At 33.0% G+C, this 15,784-nt stretch overlaps 1 protein-coding gene across 2 annotated transcripts in view; it reads right to left on the reverse strand.

Annotated features, from left to right (window-relative positions):
* Positions 1–15,784, reverse strand: part of SEPTIN7 (septin 7) — a 70,461-nt gene that overhangs the window by 17,898 nt on the left and 36,779 nt on the right. For both annotated transcript variants that reach the window (XM_010988083.3, XM_031455176.2), the window contains exons 4-9: positions 13,345–13,445; positions 12,304–12,438; positions 7,062–7,179; positions 4,927–5,019; positions 3,654–3,750; positions 2,338–2,389 (exon numbers count right to left, since the gene is read on the reverse strand). In XM_010988083.3, coding sequence (XP_010986385.2) covers positions 2,338–2,389; positions 3,654–3,750; positions 4,927–5,019; positions 7,062–7,179; positions 12,304–12,438; positions 13,345–13,445 — 596 coding nt within the window. The remainder of the gene's footprint in view (positions 1–2,337; positions 2,390–3,653; positions 3,751–4,926; positions 5,020–7,061; positions 7,180–12,303; positions 12,439–13,344; positions 13,446–15,784) is intronic.

The raw sequence follows: 15,784 nt of genomic DNA on the forward strand, positions 1-15,784 counted from the left end.
GATTTGATGGAGAAATCAAAAGTTTCACACATAAACAAAAGCTAAAAGAATTCAGCACCACCAAACCAGCTTTACAACAAATGTTAAAGGAACTTCTCTAGTCATCAAACCACAAGAAAAGAGATACATGCACCCCAATGTTCACAGCAGCACTACTGACAATAGACAAGACATGGAAGCAACCTAAATGTCCACTGACAGATGATTGGATGAAGAAGTTGTGGTATATACATACACTGGAATACTACTCAGTCATTAAAAAAGAATAAAATAATGCCATTTGCAGCAACATGGATGGATCTGGGAGATCATCATAATAAGTAAACCAGAAAGAGAATGAAAAACACCATTATGATATCACTTATATGTTTGTGGTGGGAAGAACACAAATGAATTTATTTACAAAACAGAGACAGACTCACAGACACAGAAAACAAACTTATGGTTCTGGGGGTGAGAGGGAAGAGGGTAGGGAGGGAGTTCTGAGATTTATAGACACTAACTACTATATATAAAATAGATAAGCAACAAGAACTACTGTATAGCACAGGGAACTATATTCAATATCTTGTAGTAACTTCTAATGAGAAAGAATATGAAAAGGAATGTATATATACATATAAGTGAATCACTCTGCTGTACACCAGAAACTAACACATTGTAAATCCACTATATTTCAGTTAAATACTTTTTAAAAAACAAACAAAAAACGTTAAATAGGACCAGTCTCAATCTCACAAATAAACATTTAATGACTATATTTATCTATTTATCCTAATCCATCATAAGGCATCTATTTCCATGAATCCTTTCCTATCTGATCCACTCCATAACATACCACTTACTCTGAATTTAATACATCTAAGTAGCCTCATCACAGTGCATACCTACTTATATATTACATAATTTTAGATTTTTAAAAAATATTTTTATACATGTATGATTGTCTTGTTGCTCTCCTGGACTAAATCTTCCTGCAAGAATGGTCCATTTACTTGTAATGCTTCTATACTAGTGAGTCCCACTCAGTAGATGCCAGGCTTCGTTTGCACTTTCCAATGTTCAAATTCTAGCTTGTGACGCAGTAACTAGCCTTCCTTTCAACAGTGTTTTAGGCATACAGATAATTATTGATTGCATATTTTTAAAACACATAAAACAAAGTCATAGAATATCACTGTGTCAAGCACTCGGCAAGTAGCATAGAAGATTTAAAATTGAGGAAATGAATAAAATCAGAGGGAATGCACTGGCAATTAATATTTGTGAAACATTCCTTACATATATAATGTCATAAGAGATTATTAGTTCTTCTGAAGTCACATCTTAAAAATGTAGAGAAAGGAAAGAGTTCGTAATAGAATCTGAAGTGTTGTATTCTCAAAACCAAGACCGATGATTATTATCCTTTCACGTGCATTTACTTTTCTTTCACTGTGTGAGGCTTGGTAACCCCAATGGCTGAATCAACCCTGTCATCTACTTTCTATCAAAACATTTGGTCATGAGCTCCTTTGAGAAAAACCAATTACATGGCAATCTCTTTGATTTCAAATTTTACTTCATCTCTTGTATTTCTTGAGGTAGCAAGACTCACTTAAATTTGCCCCCTCACTTTTAAGAATGATCCTGTGTTGTTCCATGACTTCCAATTATCAATATGCTTGTTATTACTTCTACTTAGCTAAAAAGATTCCTGTGTATTGGGAAAGTAGACAGGAGTATGAAAAGAAATAGACATCAACTTAAGACAACCACACAGAACTGGAGGTTGAAGAGACCAGTACGTAGCGAGGGTCTGGAAAAGCAAGCAAGATGCAAGATAAGTAACAAAAGGGTATGAAATGGCATGAGGAAGGAATTTATGAGTAATGTTTTCCCACCTGGGCGGAAGACTGGTTTTGTTCACATGGTTCGAGTAACAAAAATGCTCCATTTACCAGTTACTAGGCTGGGAACTTTTAAATATTCAAAGTTCAGCTTTTGACCCAAAACTCAGCCTTCCTTTCCACAGTTTTCACATTAAAGAAGAGCAAAAGCCTTTTCCTTCCCACTTTCCATAACTCCTTCAGTGTTAAACCTCAACACAAGGTATAATGATAAATGACTTTCCTATATATCCCTAGCCACAAAGCCTATTTTGTATTTTTGCTCACAACTTTACCACTTTAGCAAAATAATCCAAGTTGTCTCTATGCAGTGGTCACTTTACTGCTAGAATGAAGATACTAATTTAAATTAGCTAAATTTATAGAAGGCAAAAAAATAAATCTGTCTCACTCTAATCTTATTTAGAGAAAGAAAAAATTTATTATTTTCAAAACTGCTTACACTTACCTTATCAACATATTTCTTAGAATTGTAAAATCACAATGTTCACCATTTTCAACTATAAAAAAAAAAGACCACATATATTATTTCCACTAAATCCAGTCCCTTTAAAGATAATTGGGTATAACAATAATGAGAGAATATGAAAAATAGTTTAGATCAATTTTTCATTAAGATTTAACACTACAGCATAGCTTAGTGTTGGGGGCGGGAGGGGGCAGGGAACACTTTAGAAAAACCTCCTTAAGGTAACCAAAATGAAATGATGAGCCAAGAATATTAAGGTTCTTTATTTTTAAAAATGTATCACTAACAGTTATACTCTTTGAGCCAAGGGTGGAGGGGTACCTAAAACTATAGATACAAAGCAATTTCTTCCATGCATATTTCTAGAGCTGTACAAGTTTTAAAGCCTCAGCTCAGCAACTAAAGGTTACATGGGGATGACAGAGAGTTGGAAATGAGTATAGTGTCACTGGTGGGGAAAGTCACTGATAAGAGCGGTAGCTTGGAAAATATCCTAAAAATTACATAATTTTTCAAAGCAATACCAACAAATAGAACAATTATGACTCAATTTTGGTTCCAAGTTACTACAACACAGAAGATTAAATACTAGGTTAAACTAGTGTAATAAACAAATTTGGGGAAACATCTGTGGTTTGATGCTATAACTAAGATTTTATTGTTGTTTAAAACTCCTTAAAAAAATTAGTAGAGAATCTATTAATAATGAAATTTTTTACTCTAAAGATATGATGCCAAAAAAGGTGACTTTTGTCCTGAAAAGAGGAAACTATTTATTCTGTAAGTCAACTGTTTAAAAACACTGTTTTAATTGGGTTTCTGACAGTCGTTCTCAATCATTTGTGACGTCCTGGACCTATCTGAGACTCAGATAAAAATGATAGGCCTTTTTTCCAAAATTGTTTTCAATTTCAGAAGGTTATTAGATACTTTGGAAGCAATCTTTGAGCCCCAGTAAAGAGCCCATTCATTATAAGTGTTTTTTCAAACACGAAAACAGGAATAGACCTAATGGTAGGGCAGAGGTGGGAGGGCGGGTATGGACAAGTGACTTCTAAAGTTCTAAAACGTTAGGATTTAACACACATTTGCCTGGCTTAGTAGACACAAGGTCTGATGAATCTGAATGTACTTATGAGGAAATAAGACTCAACGAAACTGAATTCACAACTATCTTTGAAAATCTAGACTATATCAATGTAGTATGCATATTATACTACTCACTATGAATACAAATTTTTTTAAATCACATTTGTGAGATCTTACAGAAAGCCATTCACTGAAGAAAACCTTACCTTCAGCAACACCCCAAGGATACTGCCTTCCTCTGACCCTTTTGCCATTAACTTCAATGATAGTATTACTACCTACCACAGCAAGAGGTAAACGGTCCTATAAAACAAAGTGTTCTTGTTCAAATACATATAAATATGTATAAGACAAAATGTTCTTATTCAAATACATCTCTGTATTTTATTATTATGTATACCTCTCAAATTCAAGAATAAAGGAGTCACATTACTCAACATACAAGAAAAAAAATTACCCTGATAGTTTCTGCATTTACTTTCATAGGCCATTCAATTACTATTTGGTAAACTGTTATTTACATGGAATTATGTAAACAACATAAACAATTAATAAAATTATGTTTTCACTGAAAATATTCTTAAATATTAAGGCATATACCAATCAAATTATTTGTTACAAAATCATTCCAAAAAGAAGCTGTCCCATACTGGAAAATTTTTCAAGGGTAAAAAATATATTGGCAGTTAGAGGGAAAAAATGAGACTTTTACTAGCCTTCGTACCTGATCACAAACCAACCCTAACAGCCCTGGAAGCAGAGAATATTACGCATGCTAAACTCTACCTTTGGAACTCTAGATCTGGGGGACTGCATTTGTATTCATCCAGACTAACTCAGAGTAGTGTTTCAAATTCTTGTAGCTCCCAGAAATATATAAGGATATACAAAACATACAACTTTTATTTTTATAAAACCTCAGAAATTTTTCATTAATCAGGTCCAAATATTTTATTATTCCAAGATAGTTATCTGCTTACATAGTGCCATTAATCAATACATCATTTTAAGGTCCAGTGTACTTAGGAAACCACTATAAATTAAAAATACAGAAAATTATGTTGGTATGGATTTTTGGTTGATCCTTATAAAAGGACAAAAGAAAACATATTTTTGGCTCTTAAAACAAAGATTAAGCATAACAGTGCTTCATAACAAATCCTCTCCCTTCTCATTATCCCCCTTTTTTCTCTCATTACCTGTTTTTTAAGTGGGAAAATTATAAAACATGAAATCAGTTAATCGAAAACCACATGGAGACCAGAATTATTTTATCTCTCTATTCCATAAAATGCTTTATTATACATAACAGCTAATCGACAAGGTTAATCACAAAGTTGAATTCAACACTGAATAATCTCCCTATTTATTCTGTGAGTCAACTATTTAAAAACACTGACATTTTTGGTCTTTCCAGCAGATATTACAGTGTTTTTAAGGCCCTAAAACATTTTAGTATATATATGAGAATGAACTTACCTTTATCTTTTTAACAAGCTTATTTTCTTCTTCATCATCTGTCTCTGGAAATTCATATATTTTAATTTTATGTTCTTGGATTTCTTTCATTATCTAAAATGAAAGAGGAAGTTAGCAAAAGTACCACACATAATTTCAATACATTAGCTTTATTTTTATTATACCCTTCTTAAATTCCTAAGTCCTTAGCTCCAGGTCCTTTACTGTTTTTCAATAATGCAAAACTGTAATCTAAAACCAAAGTACAATGCTGGTCTTTTTTGTTTTTAACTGTAAAGTTGACAAATAAATACCATTCTCAAAATACAATTATTTCAGAAGTGTTAAAGTCATTTGGTTGTAACACCAAAAGAGTTCTAAAAATGATGTAAGATTCTAGAAAGGACTTTCTCTAGTTGATTTCTATTATAATGGCTTTAGGTCATTTATTTACAATGACTGAGATACTTTTTCTAGATAAACTCTCACCAACTATTTTATTCAGCTCAATCAACAGAGCTTAAACTCACCTAAAATTTTCAGTAGAATTTAGCAAAGGTAAGTAAATCTAAGTATAGCATTGGCTCCAGAAGAAAAATGTGCACACTGATCAGAAAATATCCTTGCATGTACATGTGCATATACACAAATTAAAGAGCAACAGATACAAGATCAGGCAAGCACACAGGAAGAAAACATGCCCTGGAAATTAAGAAGGTAATAATAATAAATTAAGGAGTTAATAATAATAATTAATAAGGAGAATTATTTTTTAAGAATTATTTATTTTAAGAATTTTTTTCTGCATAAAAAAAGACAGGAAAAAAGACAGCTTATTAATAACATCAGAAATGACTTCATTTAAATTAAACTCTCATGTGGGGAGGATACAGCTTAAGCAGTAGAGCGCATGCTTAGCATTCACAAGGTCCTGGGTTCAATCCCCAGTACCACCCGCCCCCAAATAAATAAATAAACCTAATTAAATTAAATTATCTTGTCCAAAATCACTCCAAATTCTAAACAGAATACAGACATCCAAATAATGTTGATTACATACCCTAATCAAACTCATAACAAACTGATGGCTATACTTGTATGATATACCTGTAAGTAGCTCACTGACTGTACTGGTATTTTCAACGTTACATTCACTTCAAGGGTCCCCAGCAGCAGTAAAAGGTCCCTAAACAAAATGTGCTATGTGGTTACTAAACCAGACAGAAGTAAAATTGTCACTGAGAAAAATGGGACCACATGTCTTTTACAACAGGGTTATGTGTCTATATGGAAAAAAACATAAGAATAAATGATGAAGTGTCAAATATATGACTAGAATTAAAAAAGAACAATAGCTAGCTAGCTCAAGAGCAGAGGTTCTTAGTCAGAGGCTGTATATTAAATTGGCTTGAGTAAGCATCTTCAAAACAACAAAAACTAAAGCCCCATCTTAATCTACAGAACCAATTGATAGAGAAATGCTCCAATAACTTATTGTGAGAAAGTTCTCTAGATGACTCCTGGGGGATAAACACCCCTGGTTAAAAATCTTTTTTTTAAGCATAAAAAAAAAACTTGTACAACCACTACAATGTGACTGATCTGGAAGTAGAGATCATTGCTTATTCATCTTTTTTATCTCTTAGTTCATATTCTCAGTACAATTCCAAATCAAGAGACATACAAATGGGGGCAGGGGGAGGGGCAGGTAATAGCTAAGTGGTAGAGCACATGCTTAGCATGTACGAGGTCCTGGGTTCTATCCCCAGTACCTCAATTAAAAGAAAAAAAGATACATACAAATCAAGATACAAGAGGAGAAATGTATTATACGATTAGTATTTGAACTTAGAAACAGCACATTACAAAATAAAAAAGGGAGTTAAGTGTAAAATAAAAAGAGAAATATGTACTCCTGATAGAAATAACAAATACAGTAAAAATGATGTGCTTTACAAAGGATAAGGGCACTATGACTCTGAGGAGAAACCTAAAGCAGAAGATTATTTTCAAGAGTTATTTTTAACATAGTATAAACAACCATATTGTAAAGTAGCAAGAGAAATACACTGTAACACATTATACTGAAAATACAAAAATCTACAAATTACATGAATGATATTAGAAACTCAACAGTTCAAGCTCATTCTGCTTACCTGTTTTTTAAACTGTTGGCACTCCTCCGGTGTGAGTGTGTCTGCTTTGGCAATAAGTGGAATGATATTCACTTTTTCATGCAAACGCTTCATAAACTCAATATCCAATGGTTTAAGTCTGAAATACACAACACTTAATATGACTGGATTGATCAATTTGGGAGAATAGATTCTTCACATTCCCAATGCTAAATTAAATACATGGGAACTACTTTACTTACTCATCAGAAACACTCTCTGAAGATGTATTGGGCCAGCAACAGTTAGGAAGAACAGGACTTCAAGAAGCATTGGAGTGGCTAAGAAGGCTTTGACTCCTGCCCTTGAACACCCTGGTCATAGGGTTTTGGCCCTAAAGAAGAATTAGAAAAACCAGAAAGGCTCCTAATAGACTTTCCTACAATAGTCTCTATTCTTCTTACTCAAAATTTGGAAAATCTTTGTTTTTAAATGAAAAATGGTAGTTCTTTTCAACTTCTTGCTACCAACTATATTTCTCAGAGAAGGGGCTCATAAGAGAATCTTCTTCATTATCCTTTTTACCTGTTACACTCTGGCTGCTGCCTCCACTTTGTCACTATACTTTCAAGAAGGTCACCAAATACTTGCATGCTGCTAATATAATTGGTAGCAGCTAATTCATAAATACTGAGGAGTTAACTATTATTTTTTAATTTGCCCATCATGTAGCATTTGACATTATTCTCTCACACAAGCTGTTCACTTCAGGTATATTTCAGGATCCTTTTTGTAAGCTAGTCTCTTAAGAGGTATGTTCCTCAGAATTCTCTAGGAGGTCCTCTTCTCTTCTCACTGCACTCTGTATGCTTATCATTAACTACAGTGACTTCTATTATCCTCTATGGATCAATGACTCCCAAGTCTTTATACCCAGGCCAGGTCTCCCTCTTTCGTTCCAGGCTTGTATTCATCCAGTGCAAATACTACTTGGACATTCCATTTTGGAACTTCAAAATCGAATGCTCATATGAACCCCCAAATTTCCCATCCCTTTCTGCATTTTCTATCTCAGTGAAAGGTACTACAATCCACCTACTTGCTCAAGGCTGAAACCCAGGATTCCTCCTGCCTCTAATTTTCAATTCCAAAGATTAACCAAGACCTGCTGAAAATAAATATATTTATACATTTATCTTCATTTCCATGACTTTGGTCCAGGGCCCCAAGACTTTTGGTACAGATAATTACAAGAATGTATCTGGTTTCCCTCCAAACCACGCACACTGCAGTCAGAATGGTCTTTCTAAAATCCAAATATGATCAAGTCATTCTCTTATTGAAAATCTTACTAAAGGCCAGATTCCTTACCTAATGTGGCCCACAAGTCCTGTGAAGACATAGCCTCTCCATCTGTCCTCATCTCTTAGCATCCTTTAGCACTTTTGCCACATCCTACATCTAACTTGCCAGCCTTTTTGAACTCACAGTTCCTTGAAAGCACTGTACTTTGACCTCTGGTCATAGCCTGCTGCCTCTCCCAGGAACACACACCATTCCCATCCCCTTTCTACTTGGCTTGCCTAATTCCTATTCGTCCTTTAGAACCCAGCTTACAATTTTCATTTCCTCTGAATCCTTCTCTACCCTAAGACTAGGTGTCTTTCTAAGAGATCATAATACTTAGTTTGCCATATAGTAACTGCCTACTTGTGTATTTGTTTTTCCCATCTTCTCACTAGAAGATATTTAAGAGCAAGGGCTTTGTCTCATTCATTCATCTGTATCTCCAATACCGAGTACAATGTCAACACTTGAGAAGATGCCCAAGTATCTGTTGACTAAAAAAGTAAGCTGCTGTGATTTTCCTTCCATCTCTGAATAACTTTAAATAAAAACCAAAGATATTCGTCACATCTATAGTACAATGTAGACTAAAAATTAATATTCTACAAAAATTAGTGAAGATAACAGGAATATTTTGCATAGAAATGTGGTATTCCTTAACTTTTATAAAACACGATGAAAATCGGAATAATTTCATTCTAATTTCATTATAAATTTTACAGACTAACACTTTAAAATAAAGAGAAAGCCCTTGTTAGGGTTCTCTTAGAGTACTACAGTTTAATACATACAGTATTGAGGGTACTGGGGGCGCAGAGACTAATGCGGTATTCCTTTCTAGTAACAAATAACACCATACCTCTTTATGGTAGTGATGCTGACTGGCAGAAAGAAAGGCTAAGGAGTGGGGGAGGCAGGTATGGAGAAATAAGATAGCTACCTCCTATTCTAATTCTCATCATCTTAAATCCTTCAGATTTTGATATTGGCATTCAGACAACAGGAAACACTATAGAAAAGAGAGTGGCTGGAATAACACTATACTTATCTGTAAATAGCACCCTTACCTCATTAGTGCTAACTGAAAAAAACCTATTCATTTTTGAAAAAAATTAAAGTTTTGCTGGTTTTCATCAATCATTACATATAACACTAAATATAAAAGCTACGACCCTGTCAATCAATCTCAGATTTGTAAATTTTTAGGGTTCACTTTCCAGATTATACTCATGACAAATTTAAATTACTATCACTACCACCTCATTAAATTGGTGACAGAAAAGAATTTAGTTAATCTAAGAGTTTAATCTTAAGAGCATTTAACATAAAATATTAAAATCAAACTTAAAAATAAAAAATTTGAAGAATATTTATTATATTATTTCAACTTTTAAGGAGAAAGACACTTGAAAATAACAATGACAAGGAAATTGGAAAAGTCAACTTCTCAAATATAAAACCAAATACTTGCATGAAGAAGATGTAAATCAGTTAAAAAAAATTAAACTTTAGATATAGCTTTATAAAAGCCCTGATAAAAAACCTTTTGCCTTTTTAAATTAGAATACAAATTTCAGAAGCTTACAAAATACCAACAGTAGAAAATATTTAGTTTACATGTAGATTACATTCTGGTTGAAATTTTTCCTCAGTCCATTTAGTTTTATTTCAGGTCATCTTTTCCAACAAATTCAGTTTTTAAATGTTGCTTTTAAACAATGGAAAGTCCTTTATAGAATTTCTAGAAGATAAACCCACATCAGAGGGAAAAGACTATTCAACCTCAAAGCCTACAGCAAAATAAATATAATGACTACAGGGCAAATAACAAATATTTATAATAATATCATACATATATGTATTTTTTTTTCCTAAGGGAAAAAACCTTCTTCTCAGAATGACATTGTTTTTTCAATGTGGCAATCAGTATTTAAAAGGTTTGTAAAAGCATCATTTTAAAATTCATGGTCCAAGTTTGTTACCCTGAACAAGGAAAACAAAGCACCAACAGCTGAAATCATAAACTAACCCTATGTTTAATAGGTTTAATACTTAGTGGGGTGGGGTGGTGGGCACTGAAAATATACTGTTGTACCAATTTACAATTACTCCAAAAAGGGGCTCTAAAAGGGGAATCCAAAGGAGTACCCAGATAAGATAGAAAGGTCCTAATCCATCTATTATGCTGCCTGGAATTTCAGTCTATAGTGAGCAGGGAATCTGGAACTCTCTATAGAATATTCAGTGTCATATTCTTTTACTTAATCCACAGTAGCACATAACAATAGGCAAAAATTTTGTTCCATTTCTAAAAATAAGTTAAGCTGAGAAACTACTCAAAAGCACACTTTTATATGTAAGAAATTAAAATTTTGAATTCTCATCCCTTGTGACAAATTATAAATGGCCCAAAGCAAGTACATATACTATCAAAATTTTTTCTTAAAAAAAATTGTATTTCCCATGCAATTTTAAGAAATATATCTTCCCTCAGGGGATAAGAGAAATGTGATCTTACGAGAATTACTAAAACTTGGAGAGAGCCCAAATGATCTAAAATAATAAAACTGGATCTAAACTGACAAATTTTTATTGACTTAACTGCAGGTTAAGATTTTACTCTGTTGGCTTCCAGAAAAAGCCCTAACAAGTTAAACTAGAATGCTAAAAAATGTATAAAATTCAGGAAGAAGCTAACAAGTACTCACAAAAGGCTATACAGTGTGGTATTTTTGAGATTTTTTTTTTGACTTTTTAAGTAGATTAGTCAATTTTGTGCTTTACATATATAAACTTCTGAGAATATTATAGAGGAATATTAGAAATAAAAGAAAAAACATTTGCACCACTACAATCCAACAGTGCAAAAATGGTAAAACTACATAAATTAAGGTGAGATACTGAAAATGGGCACTAGTCTAAGAAAAAAGTGATGAAAAAAGCATAAAACAGAAGAGAAAGGTACTCTTTTGAAGAAACTACTGTAATTTGGGTGTTAGATGACTTAATACTATTTAGTCTGATGTATAAAACAGTCTTCGGTGGAGAGATGGTTAGAGTTACAACCATAAGGTGCCTCAGTTATGCTGAGTCATTTACCCAAAGATTTAAGAAGAGTAATTACAAACATCTGCAGCTGCCAATGACACATATATCTACTTAAATGACAAAGAAGTACAAACAACAAAAAAAGGAGTACAGGCTGGTTGTAATAACAAACAGAACAATCAGATCAGATTAATGTCTAGATACCTAGATCTTAATTTTAACTCCTATTAAGATTAGTACTCAGGATATGACACCCAGGATAAACACTGTGACTGTGATAGCTAAGATGAAACAGAAGACAAGTAGATTACTGAAGAAAGACATGGCACATGAGAACCTTGGTATTTAAGCTTTGTTGTAACATTCTCTACCAGATCTATATAGTAAATAACATATCTGGACACTGAGGTGCATATATCTTTTTGAATTAGAGTTTTGTCCAGTATACCAGAAACCAACACAACACTGTAAATCAACTCAACTTCCATTAAATTAAAAAAAAAAAATCTTTGGAGTTTCATAGAATATGCCTACACTAATTGCTATGGCTGTTTCTCCTTATTTGTTCAATTAGTGGCAGACTGGTATTTAAAATGAAAGCTAAATTAGCCACACTGAGACATCAAACCACAATGGAAAAAAAAAATTCTTTTCCATGAAGCAGGTAAAGTCTTACGTATGAGAAACTAAGAAGTAAAATCATTGTTAACTTAACCTAGGACTTTAAAAGATTTTTGAATCAGCCATTTTTAAATGGAATTTGGAACTTTACAACTGGTATAGTTAAATGTACTCCAAACAGATAGGGATTACTAAAATAAGCACCCAAAGTTGAGTAATAATAAAACAACAACAAAAAAATGGTTATCAGAAGCAACAAGGTACTGACCCATGTCCTGAAGGAGCAATGAAGTATAAACAACACTGCACTCTGTTATCAGGCATCTGGCGTCTGTTCACTCGAGATTCTGCATTTAGGTAGTCCTCAAACTTACTATCAATGTAGTCGATAACAGGCTGCCAGCTATAGGATGCAGATAGATAAATAATTAAGTTGTGATTCTGCATATAAATATACCACTGATGACTCTGTTAAAGAGGAATAATTAAAAATTTTAAATAAGCAAAACCAATGTAACTAATGGAAGACATCTTAAATTATTCCACATATACTGATTCAAAAAAATACATAATGTTGAATAAAATCTTGATTCATTATTTCTAAACTTTCCAAATGAAAGGAAACTGCTTAAAGTCAAAACAAAACTAAGTTATCATATTATTTGCATTGATAAGTATATGATGCTGAGACACTTGAAAATATGAAAAATTATATCCAAAGAGTGTTACATTTCAAACGAAAAGATTAAACAATACAGAAACCTCATGATGAACTTATTTAGGTGTTTTAAAAGTTGACAGAAATTTATTTCAAAACCAATATGGAACTCAAAGAAAAACTAAAATATTGTTTATAACCTACTAAGGTATTATTTCCAAATAGAAAGTCATGCATGGATGTTTTCTTCACTTATGACTTGTGGGAAAACAAGGTCTAAAATCAGGTTTAAATTACGATGTGACAGAAAATAATGTCTACAAATTGATAAAATTATAGTAGAGAATGAAAAGTTTTAAATTTCTCATAATAATGAGAATTCTTCTATCTATGTTTTTCTAGAATTTGTCTTCAAAATAATTCAAAGGTAGGCGTTATCTCCATTTTACAGAAAAGGAACTCAGGGCAAAGTTAAGCAGCATTGACAAGTAAGTGGCAAAGATGATGTATGAACCCAAGACATATTACTTAAAGTGAGCGATCTTTGCCAAGATGAGAAGTTTTAAAATGTTAAGGATTTAAAATGTTTAAAAGTCCAACCACCACTATTCCCAAATGCAATGGAAAACAGTAATGAAAAATCCTTCTTACCAATTACTATTATCCACTGCATCTCCAAATCCTGGAGTATCAACTATTGTGAGCAGCAACTGAACACCACCTTCCTTGATTAAAACTTTGGATTGTTCCACCTGTAAGAGTCATTGGTGCAGATATTAATACCATACATTATACCTGTATTTTCCTATAAGGTAAGAGGTAGGGAGACAAGTGTTAATCAAAACCACTGGGAAGCTTTTTGCAAACTAAACCTACCCACCCCCACTCTTTCTTTAGAATCAATTACTGTGGACTTTAGAAGTCTTGGTTACTTGAAAGAAAAGCACATATGTAAATAGTGAGTTTATGGCTCACAGTTGATATAAAGAAGGAAAACAGGAATGATAAAATAGAAATAATCACTAAAGCCATATAATACTTATATAACCTAAATGCACATCTAGTAATACAAATGTGCTTAAACAATGTGCTTGAATGATTAAGTAATTCATAGTATATAATTAATCAGACAAGTACATCTAATCTACCATTTACAGTAAATGTTTTCCTGGACTGTCTCCATCTAGTTTGGTCCAAACCAATTACTCAAGTGAACTTATTATCATTCCCAAATCTTTCTCAGCATGGCTATAATTATTTACACTTGTGTTTATGTTATGGCTAAGATCCAATTCTCTTTTCAAATGTGTTATTGTATATTCAGGCCAAAGCAATCAGCAAAGGTCCAGGCATTGAAAAAACATGTATTCTGGTAGGGTAAAATCCTATTAACTCAGATTAAAATCTTCAGTTCTGTTTAGAATTTGTAAAAGTGTTTTTTCTTTGGGAAAAGGCATTGGATGTAAACGATAACAACAGTTCCTCCAACAATCGAACCCCAATCTCTTGTTCCAGAATGTAAAAAATCATTCATGGGCATATGCTGCTGCTAGGTAAAGCAAACACTGATTCAAACAGAAAAGGGGAATCATTCTCCCAGAAAAAGATAGGCTTTCATTCAATTTACAGCAAGTGTTTATTAAGACTAAGAGGTTCCAGTCATGCTGATAGGCTAACTTAAGAGGCAAGAATTACTCAAACTTTGAGTGTTATGTGCCATAAGATGGTATAAACTAGACTTAAGGGAGAAATGTAACCACATGAAAAGCAACTTCAATTCTTTACGCTGATTAACAGAGTTTGGAAAGGAAAAGTGACTAATATCTAGGTAGAAAACATCTGGTACACCTTTACAGATTATAGAAACGATTATGTCTTTCCATTTCCCTTTGGCATTTTCTTACAGACCTAGCTGATGGATGAAGAGACTGAGGAGTTGACACTAAGACTGCTGAGCAAGTAGGTGTGTAGCAGCACTGTCCAACAGAATTTTCTGAGATGATGGAAATGTTCTATATCGCCACTATCTAATATGGTAGCTGCTTGCCCATGTGCCTACTTAGCCCTTGAAATGTGACTAGAGCAAGTGAGGAACTAAATGTTTCATTTTATTTCAATTAAATTAACTCAAATTTAAATAGCTGCATGTGACTTAGTGACAGTACAAGCTGAGAGTAATCAGAAATTGTTTTGTTAAAAGAATATTATCAAAAAAGAAACTTGCTGAAACTGAAAATACTGAGATTTGGACATGCATGTCCATGAAGAGGCTTCCAGTCCTCTAGACAAATAAGAGGTAAAGCTCTCATCTTTCAGACCAATGGTCTTCAGACTGCTTTGATCCTAGTGTAAGCTAACAGTGAAAATTTTAAACATTCCAAATATAAGTATATTTATTTATCTACCAAACATATACACTTGGCAATCTGAACATTAAATATTAGTATTAATTTCTCTGTAGATTAAAAAAGTAAACAATAAATAAGGGTTCTAAAATATTCTGGTCACCTTCAATATTAATGAAGGACACACATTGGGAGAATACTGTTTCTCACACATAGCTAAGATAATATAGTTTGTCTGATATCAGGTTACTCTAATAAATATGAAAGGGGCAAAATAACTGTAGAAGTAATCAGACTCATCAGTGTAGGTTATCAAAACTAAAAAGAAAACAAGTGATATTACTTCATGTGGCTCAGGAAGTTTACATTTTATTATCTGGTAGGTAGTCCTCTATAGTCAAAAAGGACAATCAGGTTATATGTCAATTATATCTCAATTAAAAAAAAGAAAAGAGGAGGATAATTTGTTCAAATCTAACATCTCAAAATCTCTTTAATCCACCCCACCTCCTTCATGAAAATAGGTCACTCATTCATAGTAACTATTATTGAAACAGAAATACCCAAAGTAATCACACCACTGCTTCACCTAGTAATTCTTTTAAATGACACAGTATTGTATATTAGAACTGATGTAAAAATACAATTGTTCTATATGATTCATCTCCTGATTTTACTCCAAACCATTTCTGGTTCCCTTATTACCAAAGCCTATTTCTACCTTCAGTAATAGGCTGTATACTAAT

Source organism: Camelus dromedarius, chromosome 7 (assembly GCF_036321535.1).
Source record: "Camelus dromedarius isolate mCamDro1 chromosome 7, mCamDro1.pat, whole genome shotgun sequence".
Taxonomy (NCBI): domain Eukaryota; kingdom Metazoa; phylum Chordata; class Mammalia; order Artiodactyla; family Camelidae; genus Camelus; species Camelus dromedarius.